Genomic DNA, 14,568 nt, shown 5'->3' with positions numbered 1-14,568 from the left:
ACAGCAGTGTTGAAATGTTACATTCTACTTCTACTTCACTACATTTTGGAAGCCAATATTGTACTTTTTACTGCACTACATTTGTTTGATATATTAGGTTAATTTGCAGATTCAGATTATTAATACAAAATATAAATCAACTAATAAATGATGATGCATTATTATAGATTAAACTACCCAGCAGTATATAAAATAGTTGAAATTAGCTCCACCTTTAGCAGCTGCAGTATTAAAGTGATGAACACATTAATGCATCAATAATTATAATCCAGCGATATAATATACATTATTGTGAAATGAGCCTTTCTGCATATTGAGTACTTTTATGTTCGGTACTTTGTTTGATGCTAATACTTCTGTACTTTTACTTAAGTAAAATTTTGAATGCAGGACTTTTGTATTTCTACACCGTGGTATTGCTTCTTTTACAGTAAAATATCTGAGTACTGAAGACAAAACGAACACAAAATAAAGTACAATAACCTCATTACATGATTTTGTAGCTGTCAAGTATTCACATTATTCAATTATATGTATATTTGACATATGTCTGTGTTCAAACTGTAAAAATAATTACATGTAATACCAGAGAAAATTTAAATAAAATCTTAAAACACAAAATAGAAATATTGAATATGTATTTTTGTCTAACACATTTTAAAAAATATTTTTGTTGTATTTTGCAGAAATTCCGTTAAAATTTTGTAGATTATTTTCACCGCAGTTCTTTTTTTTCTTTTCTTTATTGAATAACAAATCAACAAACAACAAGACAGGTTGAATATAGATAGAGTATTTTATTAATCCCGGCAGCAAATTTCACTGTTATAGCAGCTCAGAGCAAAAAGTTAACAGCAACTATACAATACTTATCAATAAGGAGCAAATATACTTATCACCGATGTAAAATACTTTAACAATAATGAATAAAACGCCAACTATAATAAGTTGTAGTTGCAGTTATGGAGATACTTTAAAGATAGTATTAAAATCCTTATGTGTCTGAGTAGTAAAAAAAACTAAAATCAAATATATAAAATATAAAAAAACATAAATTAAATTACATAAATTGTAAATAATAAAAATAAACAATACGATGAATAAATAAATATAATTGGTCTTCAAATTAAATTAATAGTATTTTCAACACTGTTTTTTATTTTAATCATTTATTCATTTTAAATCAGTTAACAATACAATGATACAAATAAACAGATACATAGTTAAATATATATAAAAGCAAATGACGGGATAGACATAAAATTAAATAAAATAAAGTAACACAAACATGCCGGGTACAATTTAAATAAATAGAAAGCAACTTTAAACTAGGAGCACAGTCTCACAGTTTTAATAGCTTTTTTTTTGTTAAGTTATTGTCTTAATATATAGCTCCATTTCTTTCTTGAAAACATGAACGTGAGGTTTTGTTTTTACTTTAGCAAATTAAATTACATTTATGAATGTAAAACTTTGCAAAACTATGAGATTGATTAAAAAAATACTCTTTTTCATGAACCTTAAAAATGAAAAATATAGAAACACATTTTCCAGTAGAAAAGTAGAAAATCAAAAATTACACATAAAATAATCCAAGATGGGTAAATCTACTATTTCAACAGCAATTGCCCTTGAGAATGTAAGAAAAGGTTGTCCTTCATCTTTCAATTAAACGCCAACTATACTAAGTTGTAGTTGCAGTTATGGAGATACTTTAAAGATAGTATTAAAATCCTTATGTGTCTGAGTAGAATTTTTTTATTTTTTTTTAATAAAATATAAAAAAACATAAATTAAATTACATAAATTGTAAATAATAAAAATAAGCAATATGATGAATAAATAAATAAATATAATTGGTCTTTTCAACACTGTTTTTTATTTTATTCATTTATTTATTTTAAATCAGTTAACAATACAATGATACAAATAAACAGTAACACTTCCAATTAAACAGATACATAGTTGAATATGTATAAAAGCAAATGAACGGGATAGACATAAAAATGAAATAAAATAAAGTAACATAAAACATGCCATGGGGTCAATTTAAATAAATAGAAAGTAACTTCAGTAAAACTTTAAACTGGGAGCACAGTCTAACAGTTTTAATAGCTTTTTTTTTTTTAAGTTATTGTCTTAATATATTGCTCCATTTCTTTCTTGAAAACAGGAACGTGAGGTTTTACTTTAGCAAATTTACATTTATGAATGTAAAACTTTGCAAAAACTATGAGATTGATTAGAAAATGCTCTTTTTCATGAACCTTAAAAATTATTATTTATTATATATATATAATAAATAATATATTATTTATATATAATATAAATAATTATAATGATATATAATTATATCTATTATATAATTATATCTATTATATAATTATATCTATTATATAATTATATATATATATATATATATATATAATATATATACATATATATTTTAAAAATACAAAATAAAAACACATATCCCAGTAGAAAAAAGTAGAAAATCTAAATGACAGATAAAATAATCCAAGATGTGTAAAAATCAACTATTTTAACAGCAACTGCCCTTGAGATTGTTAAGAAAAGGATTGTACGTCATTTTGGGGAAGATCTCGCGATACTAACGAAGAAAGCCGAACGGGGTGAAGGAGACAGCCCGGAAAGAGCCGAACCATCTCCACTGTGTGTCTTCCCCCCCACCCCCTCCTTTTCCATCATGGCTGCTGTGTCTACTCTCTCAAAGTAACGCTCAGACTGGACACTGACTCGGATCTCTACCCTTCCAGTTGCCTCTTTAACTTTTCTGGTGGTACATCAACTTCTGCTTGGATGCAAATCCCGTTCTGCACCTTGTCGTTGCCCCTGGTTACAGTGAGTGGAGATAACCTTCACCAATCACTCCCTCCTCCACTGGGCCTTTTATTATCTCACCCTTAAAAACAACCAAGCCAACAACAGCCTCCAGTGCAATGCTTTGACTCAGCTCTCCTCTTCATGAACAATGTGTGAAAACTGCGCCGAGCTGGTGGAGGTTTTAAATGAAAGTAAGTAGAGATTTTGATTTTGCAGCAGCAGACGATGCTGAACTAGCTGCTGGGTGTTAGCTTGCTGTTAGCTCCAGGCTAGCTATATATAACTTTGTGTGTTTTCATGATTAGCATTTTGCAGCCATGAGACAAGTGGAAGTATTGTCATTGTCTCTGCGTTGTTGTGTAGTAGAGGACAGGTGTGTCTTCCTGTCAGGACGGTTTTTATACACATGAATGCCATTTTTTCTCTTACAAATTGGCAGTTTTTTGGGGCCTGTCTGTCAAACACTCAAACTCACACACAAGCTAGCTCCACTAAAATCAACTCTAAAATCACCTAGCTGGGTTTTGTACAGTTATGACTTCACACACTTGAACACAGTGCATTGGGGAGTTTTTTTGAGGATGCTAAATGGTGCTAAATGGTGCTGGTTTTTTTTGGAGAGTTAGCTTAGTGTAGCTAACTAGCGAGCTAGTAGCTGACTTTGTTTGATGTGTTTGTCAGGTCAGTCTGCTGCTAGCTGTCCACTCCGCTGCTGCTGACACCACCATTGTTTTACAGGCTTGCTCTCATTCACAGCTCAAAAACGCCCTGATAACTTGTCAATAACACTCTCACACTGCTTATATACAGCTGACACAAAGATGATAAATGTATGTTTTTTTTTGGAGAGTCTCTTAAATGTTAACCTCAGCTAGCGGCGACTAGGAGCTAGCCTAGAAAATTAATGGCTGCAACGAGGCGCATATTTTTTTGGGCACATCGTTAATCCTCGGTAGCTTGTGTGTGTATGATTTTTTCGGGGCCGATTTCCTCTGCACAATCAGCCTCACTCCTTTTTTCCTCGGTTTTGGGGGCTAAATTTAATCTTGCTACCAAGTCGTGTTTCACCTACTAATGTCAACTTAAAGTCAGCAGCAAACAGTAAATACAAGGTTGCCTTTTATAAGCTACAAGTTAGCCAGGCGTCCATGCAAGGCGTGCTAACTGGGGCCTTGCTGCTACTTCAGGGGTGTCTGTGAGAAGCTTTTATTGTGGTGTTATAACAGTATTTGTTAAAGCCGTTACTATGCAGTTCATTTTGTCGTTTTCCTCCTGTGTGTATGCAGCCTCTATTGTGTGTGTGTGTGTCATGTTAAGGGAAAGCTCCTCCTGCAGGCTCCACTTTAACAGACAATCATGCACCTGACTGTAGCAGTGTGGGATCACTAATTCAAGCTTTTAGAAGGTACCCCCTCAAAATACAGCTAATTTCTTTTTTTACAAGTCCATTAGAAGATAAACACAATACATAAAAAATATTGAACTCAAATTGTGAGAGTGAGTTGTGACCACCTGTTTTTGGAAATGAATGTCATCTTCATTGAAGAAGAAGAGGAAGAATATATACAGGACACACACACACACACACACACACACACACACATGCACAAACAGGACCTATATACATGCGTTAATGAGAGCAATGTCAGAGTGAGGGGGCTGCCCCTGACAGGCACCCGAGCAGTTGGGGGTTTGGTGCCTTGCTCAAGGGCACCTCGGCAGTGCCCAAGCAGCAAACTGGCATCTCTCCAGCGACCAGTTCACACTCAGCACTTGGTCGACCCTCCAGTTCCCGAGCCAAGTCCCTATGGACTGAGCTACTGCCGCCCCGTACAGTATATGGGTAGAAGTATGTGGACACCCAAAACCTTATAGACATACCAGTGTATAGGGCTGACCTGAATGCTACGAAGCTTTGACAGTTGCCGTGGTAATCAACCTCCAAAGCAGTATTCGAATGCTTCGTTTTTTTGTTTTGTTTTTATAGAAGTAGGTAATAATAAAGTAAAGCCGCAAAGCTTCGAATATACCTCCGAATATATCTCACAGAAGCTTCGAAGCCCCAAAAAATGGTATTTGGGACAGCCTTATTCGTATATGATACTAGCTGAACATGTCATTTAAAAAACCTTGGGTATTATTCTGCTGCTATCACAGCCTCCTCCTCTAGGAAGACTTTTCATAAGATTTTATAACTTGGCTGCACGGATTTTGCTCCCATTTTGCAACAAGAGCATTATAATCCTTTCATACAGGAGATGCACGCATGACATGGCTTAACTGACATGCCTTAAACTTGTGCTGGACCTTATAATATGAGATATCAGTCAGATATCTGGTTGTATTTCTTAGCAGAGACTCAAGTCTGCAGTGTGGTTGAAGGCAATTTAGTTGCTAAACCATACAATAACACAGAATTACATTATTACTAGGGCTGTCAAATTTAACGCGATAATAACACGTTAACGTCGTTTTAACGCCACTAATTTCTTTAACGCATTAATGCAACTTCTGATTTTTAGGTTGTAGTGGGCTCAGTTTTAAAGCTAGAGTGAAGATACTGGTATTATATGAAGCTACAAAACCTAAGGAATCCATCGGTACCAATGCTTGTCGCTCCTTCTAGTTTGTCGCTAAGGAGGTTAAATAACGCACCAAACTTACGCTAAATTTTAGCATTTTGAAAATGGGTTCTATGGGTACCCACGAGTCTCCCCTTAACAGACATGCCCACTTTATGATAATCACATGCAGTTTTGAGGCAAGTCATAGTCAAGTCAGCACACTGACACACTGACAGCTGTTGTTGCCTGTATTTGTAATTGTTTTGTGTTGTTAATTGATTTCCAATAATAGATATATACATACATTTGCATAAAGAAAGCATATTTGCCCACTCCCATGTTGATAAGAGTATTAAATGCTTGACAAATCTCCCTTTAAGGTACATTTTGAACAGATACAAAATATGTGATTAATTTGTGATTTATCACAATTAACTCTGGATAATCATGCGATTAATTGTTATTAAATATTTTAATCGATTGAGAGCCCTAATTATTACCAAATAAAAGAGAAGTCTGTCTTGCCCACGCCTGGATGCTTCCTGTTTGGCTGTTTCTCTTTTTCTGTCTCTTGTTAGGGAGTATGTCAGATGACATTTAAAGGTCAATATCATTAATTTTCTATTCTTAATAGAGACGGCTGGTTACTAAAGTCGGGCAGCCGTGTTGGTTTGAATATGTTATTTATGAAGTCGGCCACTGATGTTGGGTGATGAGGCCTAGCTTGCAGTTGACGTTCCAGTTCATCCCAAAGGTGTTGGTATGATGGGGTCAAGGTCTGAACTCTGTGCAGTCCAGTCAAGTTCTACCACACCAATCTGGGAATACCCATTTGTTATGGAGCTGGCTTTGTGTATGGAGACATTGTCATGTTGAAACAGGAAGGAGATGGACACAAACTGTTGACACAAAGCTAGAAGCACACTTGTCATTTGTCATTGTTTTGTGTTGTTAGTTGATTACCAATAATAAATATATACTGTACATACGTTTGCATAAAGCAAGCATATTTATCCGCTTTCATGTTGATAGGAGTATTAAATACTTGACAAATCTCACCAAAACAATGACAAATATTGTCCAGAAACCCTCACAGGTACTGCATTTAGCGTTAAAAAATATGCTCAAATCACAACATGGCAAACTCGAGCCCAACAGACAACAATAGCTGTCAGTGTGTCAGTGTGCTGACTTGACTATGACTTGCCCCAAACTGCATGTGATTATCATAAAGTGGGCATGTCTGTAAAGGGGAGACTCGTGGGTACCCATAAAACCCATTTTCATTCACATATCTTGAGGTCAGAGGTCTTTGAAAATGGCCATGCCAGTTGTTCCTCGCCAAAATTGAGTATAAATTCATAGCATTATTTAGCCGCCTCCTTCACGACAAGCTTGAATGACATGGTTGGTACCAATGGAATCCTGAGGTTTTCTAGTTTCATATGATATCAGTATCTTCACTCTAGGTTTAAAACTGAGCCCGCTACAACCTAAAAATCGCAAGTTGTGTTCATGTGTTAAAGAAATTAGTGGTGTTAAAACACATTTGCGTTAACACGTTTATTTATTATCGCGTTAACTTTGACAGCCCTAGTATGAATGTATTGTGTTTTTGTCCTGTAAAGATTCACATTTATGTTACTCCTCTGTTAAACAGCACTCAAGTTTTTGGTTTTGATGTGGTGTTGGGTTCAAGTTAGATGAAGGTTAAAGTTTGCTCTGTGCTGACACACCGTTTCACCTCGCTGTAGTGTGGCTTGATTCTGACTCAAGTTACAAGACAGAAAATCTGCTGCTCATGTGCTTGTTCACCAGTTCAGCAGTGAAATTTGTGAAACCCACTGGTTGTATTTTTGTGGCAGGATGAAGCGTGTTGGGTCTTTACAACTTCACTGATACAAACTGTTGTTGTGGAGGGTTGTGATGGGGGTTCAACAGCGGGGTGCTGTCAGCTGTGACAGCTCTGTCTACAAGACTGGCAGGTCCATGTGTTCTGTCTGTAGGTGACCTGTGACCTCAGATTTGCTGCCGCAGCATGCGTTTGTGTGTGTATGTAAGAGACAGAATCCCCTTAACAACAGGGAGCTGTGTTCAATGGGCGCTTTTAACACAGAGCTGATCTGCGTTGTTTCCAAAAATGCAAGGAACTGCTTCTTTTGTTTTTTTGTTTGTAAATTATGGGTTTTGAACTATTTGCCAGACAAAACAAACAATTTGAAGATGTCACCTTCGGCTCTGGGAAATTGTGATTGACATTTTGTAGTATTTTCCAAATTAATTGAATTAAATTGAGCCTGTAGAGCTGCGATATCTTTATAGTTTATACCCAACGTGAGCATGTCTCAATGGTCAGACAGTGCATCATAGTATGGATGCTAATTTTGAATTTTTTAACCGAAAACCGACCCTCGTTTACCGATTATTAACTGTTAACTGACAAGATTAGTGAGCGTATGCAGCGGTGCGCCAGCTGCAGTGTATGTGCAAAACAGGCAACTGAGTCCCCAGTTCACTCGTCCGGGAGAGTTAGCAGCCACGGTGCTGTGTGTATTGCCGAGGACAAATGCAGTCACTTTCCCAGGAAGTTTCCAGTGCACCATTTAGGTTAGCAGGTTGTCACCTGTGTGTGCCCGTCGTAACGTTAGCGAGTGTCCGACAGGCCCTGTGTGTTTGTGCTACGTTCGCAGCAGTGGTGTTGCTGGTGGCTTCGTGCTCGCCTTTGTCACACACATACGGTCTGTCAGTGCGGCGTAACGTTAGCGAGTGTCCGACGGACCGTGTGTGAGTGGCGGCGGTGAGTGTGGGGTTGTCGGTGGCGTTGTAGCTGTGAACGTAGCAGTAGCAGTGTGTGTACAGTTTATTTGTCGGTGAATAAATGCTACAACTCCTCACTTCCCGTATCTTGCAGCGCCGGCTCAGACTCACATAAGGTGGGCTGTAAAGATGGACCAGTTTTTCTCCTTAAAGTGACAAGCCGCTCCTCTGAGGTTTGCTCAGCTTTTTAATTAATTTTAAATATTTCTCTTAACCGTTTAACCAATAGCATTAATCGGTTAAAATTCTTGATGTCGGTTAATGATGAAACGGTTAATTATTAACATCACTACATCATAGCCTTTCTCCCTGTTTAAAGAGACTTAAACCACACTTTTTAAATCATATTTGCTCCATCTCTATCCACGGCAGCTTTAAAGAATGATGAGTAGGCTTGATAAACAATTTAAAAACATTACTGAAGACATTTTGACATGAAAAACACAGGTGTGAATAACAACGTTAGTAATGGCTGAATTCCATTTGGCTGCTTTGCTTTCAGGGTCGGGATATTGTGCATGCTGGCTTACTGACTACGTTTACATGCACAAAATATTCAGTTTTTTTTTGCCCCTATTCCAAAAAAGACAATATGATTTCCTACTAAGCTGGTTACATGGCTAATGAAAATGAATATTCCACTAATATTCCCGTTTAATATTAACTAGTATTCCCGTTTAATATTAACGTAACTGTTGGCGGACTTGTTCGACCGTGTAAACACAGCCTCCCTCTTTCATTCTTTCAACCATCTTCTTGAAAAGGTTGGCGTTGCAATATTTGTGCATATCCAAAAACCTCAAAAAAGTCTTTCATAATGTTTAAAAGTAGTTGTTTCTCCCTCCAAGCAGAAATGTGGGCTTTTGATTTGAACAGAGCCATTGTTGATGTAGTAACACTTGTGCTTTTCCTACAAGTCAAAATGTCCTGTGTGAAAAAAGGCTATAAGAAATAATAAATGCAATATTTGTATTGTATTTTGAGTGAACTAGTGCTAAAAGAAGGTAAATCAGGCCTCATTCATGTTGAGGTTACAGTAACCACTGACTCCAGGGATGATGAAACCTCAACATGCTGAAGGAAATGTGGTCAGAGTTCAAGTTTAGGGCAAGAGGAGGACGAGCTTCTGCTCAGAGCAACAAAAGCTTTTTGTTACTCATTGTTTTCGAACTTTATTTAGATTTCTTATGGTCATAAACTGGAGACCTAAACTAAATTCAAATTGGTATAAAATGATTCACTAAATATGTAGAACTTTGGATGAAAGGGTCTAAGGGATGTGAGGATTATGGCGTCTCTGATTTGAATATTTTAGCAAAATGGCCAAATGCAGAATATGACCACGGCCGGGCTCAGTTTTTGACTGGGAACCCCACAAAAATAAAAGCCCCACCACAGCAGCCAGACCAGCAGAGAGCAATTTTCACACAGAATCAGCTGTGACACAGACCAGAGATTCTGATCAACCTTTTCATGCAGATTAATCTTTTTCCCAGCAGCAGACACACACCTGACCGACTTGTGTTTACCAGCATATTTATCTGTAATACCACTGCAGCATCCTGTAGAAACACCTCTAGCTCCTATTGAGAAGGGAACTCGGAGCGATGAACCTTTTAAAATGATGTCCACATAGATGCAGATAAATCTAATAGGACCGCTCCCTCTTTGTCGATTAGTTGACTAATCAGTCGTGTTGGTCGCTCGCAGCCAGTTACGACACTCCAATAGAGAACAATGTTATCAAGCTGATTTTGTTGCTGACGCTCGCTCACGACACATCCAGTTAGGACACAGTGTTAGTCTGACGAGATTATGGTCAGTAATGGATGAAGTAAAGAAAAAATATATCCTCCAGTTCAGGTCGGGTTGAGGCTTAAATTTGGCAGGATCATAGGGCTGTATACTGGCAAGAATCTGGCGATACCGGTATGCATCAAACAGTCAAACGTTAGCTAACTGGTAACGTTAATACTAGCAAGCTTACATCATTGACTTGGGAATAATTTTCTGTTGCTGCTACGGCTGTCGTGAGGTCAGAGGCCGGCGGTATGTGCTGTGTGTGTGTGTACGTGCGGGACGGATTGGGCACTTACAGCGTGTGTTTATGTTATCAAAGAGGTTTAATAATAACGGTGCACTACACAAAACTTTCAGTCATTTTCATCTCTGTTCATTGTAACGTTAGTAGGGTATTTGTCTTTGAAACTCTCATCCCAATTTCGTCCCCAAATTCATTTTCATCCTCCCTGATCCTATTCTTTTTCGGCCCAGAGATGGCGGGACGTCCTTGAACTCGAACCCTGGTTTTAGGCTAATGCAGAACTGAAACAACAAATAAGCAACACAAAGTTTGAGATAACTTAAAATTGGCTTCTTATCTTCACTACTGAGCATAAAATGTAACCTGTGAAAATGTGACAATCGTGCATCAGTGGCTTTTTTATTGTTGCAAAGGTGATGGTTTTGTTTAGATGGAAGCTTAAAACAAAAAGATGTGTTTTCACATGTGCTTACAAGGTGTGAGAGGAACCTGCTGTTGCTGTGCAAGGATTGTTTACTTTATGTACAGATGAAGTGTGGATCCGATAACATGACAACCTTGAGATGCCAACAGTTGTGTGTAGGGGCTTGCGTTGTTAACTGTTGCCAGAGCAATGTAGTCGATGTCCCCATTGTTGATGGGCGGTGCAACTTGTGTTGCCACGTAAGGCTCTAGGGATAACAAATATCGGTCTTTAGTTCAGTTGGTCGACCGCTTTGGGCCCGACTGAAATACCTCAATAACTGTTATATGGATTGCTGTGAAATTTGGTTCAGAAATGATTTTTTGAACGAATTTGGGACGAGAGTTGAAAGAAAAATATCCTACAATGAACGGCGATGAAAATTAAACTGACTGCATGTTTTGTATAGCACACACTGTTGTTATTAAACATCCGTGGCCACATAATCGCATGCACACACACACTGTCAGTGCCCCTTGATCTGTCCTACACATACACATATACACACAGACGGTACATACCGCCGGCCTCTGTCTTCACCACAGCTGCAGCGGCAACGGGGAATTCAACCCAAGTCAATGAGCTTACTAGAATTAACGTGACCAGTTAGCTAACTTTAGACTGATATTAACTGACAATAACGTTATGTTAACTATGAGGATTCAAAACTCCGCCACAGCTCAAATCATGTTACTAATGTTAACCACTTATTTACCTACTTACTCCACTTTGTCCCCTTTGGGTAATAAGGCTGCAATAAGATCTCTCCATCACATTTTGTCCGTACCAACATGCTGCTCCTCTCTCCATGACAGGAGCATCTTGTCCAGCAGCTCCTCAACTTTAGGACACACCAGCTAACAGGGCCGGTTCTAACTTTTTACTCTCTACTTTTTACTCGTTAAAAAATAATTAACTTAGCTGCATTGTTGACATCAAAGAAACATGCAAATTATAAATAACAAACCAATAAAATAACAAAAACAATGTTTTGAATAAATTATAAATGTATGTACAAAAACAAACAAATCACGTTTGGTGTTTTATTTATGTTATGGGTCACTTTGATTTTAACTAATGATAATGTAGATAAACAGATTTTAAATTTGTGACGGTCCACATTCAATTCGGGACGACTTAGGTTGTATTTTGGGACAGTTCCGGGACGATGGTGAAAAAAGTTAGTTCAGAGCCCTGGGCACACGGCCTCTATCAAAGAGCATCTTTCTTTTTGTTTTTTACATATTGTCTTTCTGAGCGCTTCAGATCTTTCTCAGTCAACCGCTGTTGGCTTTCAAAAACACATTTTAGTTGAACTGTACTTTTAGTGTCACAGCTGGAGCGTTCATGTTTAAACGCCTCCAGTCTGGCTGAGCGTTACAGTCACTGCTGAGCTGAGGAGTGTGATCACACAGTGCAGGTGTCCTCCCCCGCTTTGTATTTATATCCACGGTGAGCTGCAGCCATAAACTGGGTTTAATGTTGGCACCTGTGTGCCCGTTCCCAGACGACATCATCATCAAAGCAGTGAAGCGGCTGCAGGAAATACGGCCAAATCTGCCGGCCGGGCCAATATCGCAGAGAGTTTAAGTCAGCCCCGGTTCTGAAGCCTCAGAGGAGCTTCTGTTCATATATAGACCTGAGAGGGTTCGGTTCTGTTTCAGGCTTGCACGGCCAAGAGGGTTGATTGAGTACTATTGTTGCCGCTTTTTGTGTTGTGTGTGTCTTTGCTGTCAAATTGAGGTCAGCGATCCAGTGGAGACACTTGATTCCTCTAAACTGGGTGTGACTGATGTGGATCTTTGAAGGCCAATAGAATAACCGTAACTTTAGACTGAAGCTTTTGAAGTCTGGTGCCAATATTTAATGTGTTTGTAGTAGGCAGCCTCCAAATTGAAGCCCATCAAGAGAGAAAAAACATCAATGAATTTCGCAGATACAGGTCACTTTTTTTCGTCTTCTGTTATTAATCCAAGAAACGTCTTACTGGAATTTCATAAACTAAAATGTCTCTTAGGGCTTAAAGATATATTCTCCCAAAATGTGGTAACATTTATGTGCCTACACAATCTCAAAGATGTTCTCTTTTCATGACAATTAGGACAACTCTAATTAGGAGTTAGGTCACCTGACAGTAACAGTGTTAAAACCAACCACCAGCTCATTGGTGGTGTTTAGTCAGCTGTTTGGGGAATAAAATGTTAAAATAATGCTGCATTGAAACCAAGCGCGAAGCAGACTTTTCGCAAATGCCTAGATAACGTTATGTTGAGTGTTGATGAAGCAGCTACAATGTTAGCATAGCCTGGCACTGATCGATCTAAACTCCATTCAGAAAACCCGGCGGTCCAACTCGTGCGAGTAAAGCGAGTCGAAAATTTGCTTCGCTCTTGGTGTGAATGCGACATAAGACGTTATTTTTCATCAGATTCCCTGAGATGTATGCAGCTCTTCTCTAACAGGTATTTTCTCTTGTTCCTCCTCAGTATCGGATGCAGACGGCAGTGAAGGAGGCTTCCAGCTGAAGAAGGAACATGCCCTGCGAGTGCTGGGCTACATCAGCTCCTGGACACAGAGGTCAGTACATCTTCCTCTCGAATCACACGAGTCAGCTGATAACGTTTACATATTTAGGCTCAAAGAGAAGCAAGAAATGACATTGCTTTCCTTGATGATCTTGTGTCCTTGAAAGGTTTTCCAAACTGTAATAAGCAGCTCTTTGCTTGTGTTCACTGCTGAGGAAAATGGAGACATTTTTTTTATTTTGACCACCTTTTAACCCAGTAGCTTGTCTCGGCAGCTCTCTCCCTCTGCAGGACTTTATCACTATAAGTTGGTGCAGTCAGGGTTTTCTTTGAGCCTGTACTTCAACTCTGTCTAGGCAATAGGACAGTGTGTGTGTGTGTGTGTGTGTGTGTGTGTTTTAAAAACATTATAAAAGGAGAAAACAGCAAATCTAATTTTGTACAAGCTGGTGAAAGTGACAAACTCCATTCACGTTGGCTTCTTACCAGCTGGGATAATGTGGTTAGTGGAAATGAATGACTCAGTCTGCCCCTCTTCAGTTACTATAGTCCAGCTACCTTTGAGCAAGGCATTAAACCTGGTGAAGCCTGTGGTTTGGTGGGCGTTTCTCAGGTGTGAATGTGGCTTCACTGTGATGTTTCGGAGGAGCTTTCATGCTCTGCCAACCTTCACTTGGATAAATAAATATTGTATTTCCAAGCACAAAGATGATCGTTGTTTAATGGGAGCAGAAACAGACTCCAGTCTGCTCTGACAGACGATGAAGCTTCTGAGTAATGATGACTCTCATTTAGTTTGGTCTGTTTTTATTCATCCAGTCAGAGTGTTTTTATATTTGGTGTAATGAAGGAGACTTGAAGTCGCTGACCTACACACTCAAAATTAAGCTGACTAATTTGTTTAAATGTTACCGAGAAGCAATCCTTCCTTGGGCCTCCTGTGCTTTATTTATAAGTGTGTCATGCTTCCATCGTTTGTAGAAAGTAAGGAAATTGCTGGTGACCTTAAGTGATGGGTAATACGCTGAGACGTGGCAAAACATCAGCACTGTACTTCCACACACTCAGTTTACTTTGTAACAAGAAACTTGAATGGAAATATAGTGTTTTAAAATCTACTTGTCTTGATGTTTATTTATGTCATCTTACATGTCAAGTTGTTTAATGCACATTGCAGTCAGAGTTTGTTGGAAGAAAAGTTGAGTTTTTGAAGATTGGAAAGAGACATTTTTACAAGGGCTGTCCTCGAATTCGTAGTCGACTAACACTCATACAATTTTGTTGACTAATTGATTAGTTGATTTAACCGAC

At 38.3% G+C, this 14,568-nt stretch overlaps 1 protein-coding gene across 2 annotated transcripts in view; it reads left to right on the top strand.

Annotated features, from left to right (window-relative positions):
- The first annotated feature begins 2,652 nt into the window (after positions 1-2,652).
- The window catches only part of usp34 (ubiquitin specific peptidase 34), a 72,087-nt gene continuing 60,171 nt past the window's right edge, over positions 2,653-14,568 (top strand). For both annotated transcript variants that reach the window (XM_037763410.1, XM_037763409.1), the window contains exons 1-2: positions 2,653-3,035; positions 13,219-13,309. In XM_037763410.1, the coding sequence (XP_037619338.1) occupies positions 2,993-3,035; positions 13,219-13,309 (134 nt within the window). In that variant the 5' untranslated portion in view covers positions 2,653-2,992. The remainder of the gene's footprint in view (positions 3,036-13,218; positions 13,310-14,568) is intronic.

Source organism: Sebastes umbrosus, chromosome 3 (genome assembly GCF_015220745.1).
Source record: "Sebastes umbrosus isolate fSebUmb1 chromosome 3, fSebUmb1.pri, whole genome shotgun sequence".
Lineage (NCBI taxonomy): Eukaryota > Metazoa > Chordata > Actinopteri > Perciformes > Sebastidae > Sebastes > Sebastes umbrosus.
The sequence above is the reverse complement of the archived record's forward strand: the minus strand, read 5'-3'. Positions and strand labels throughout refer to the sequence as shown.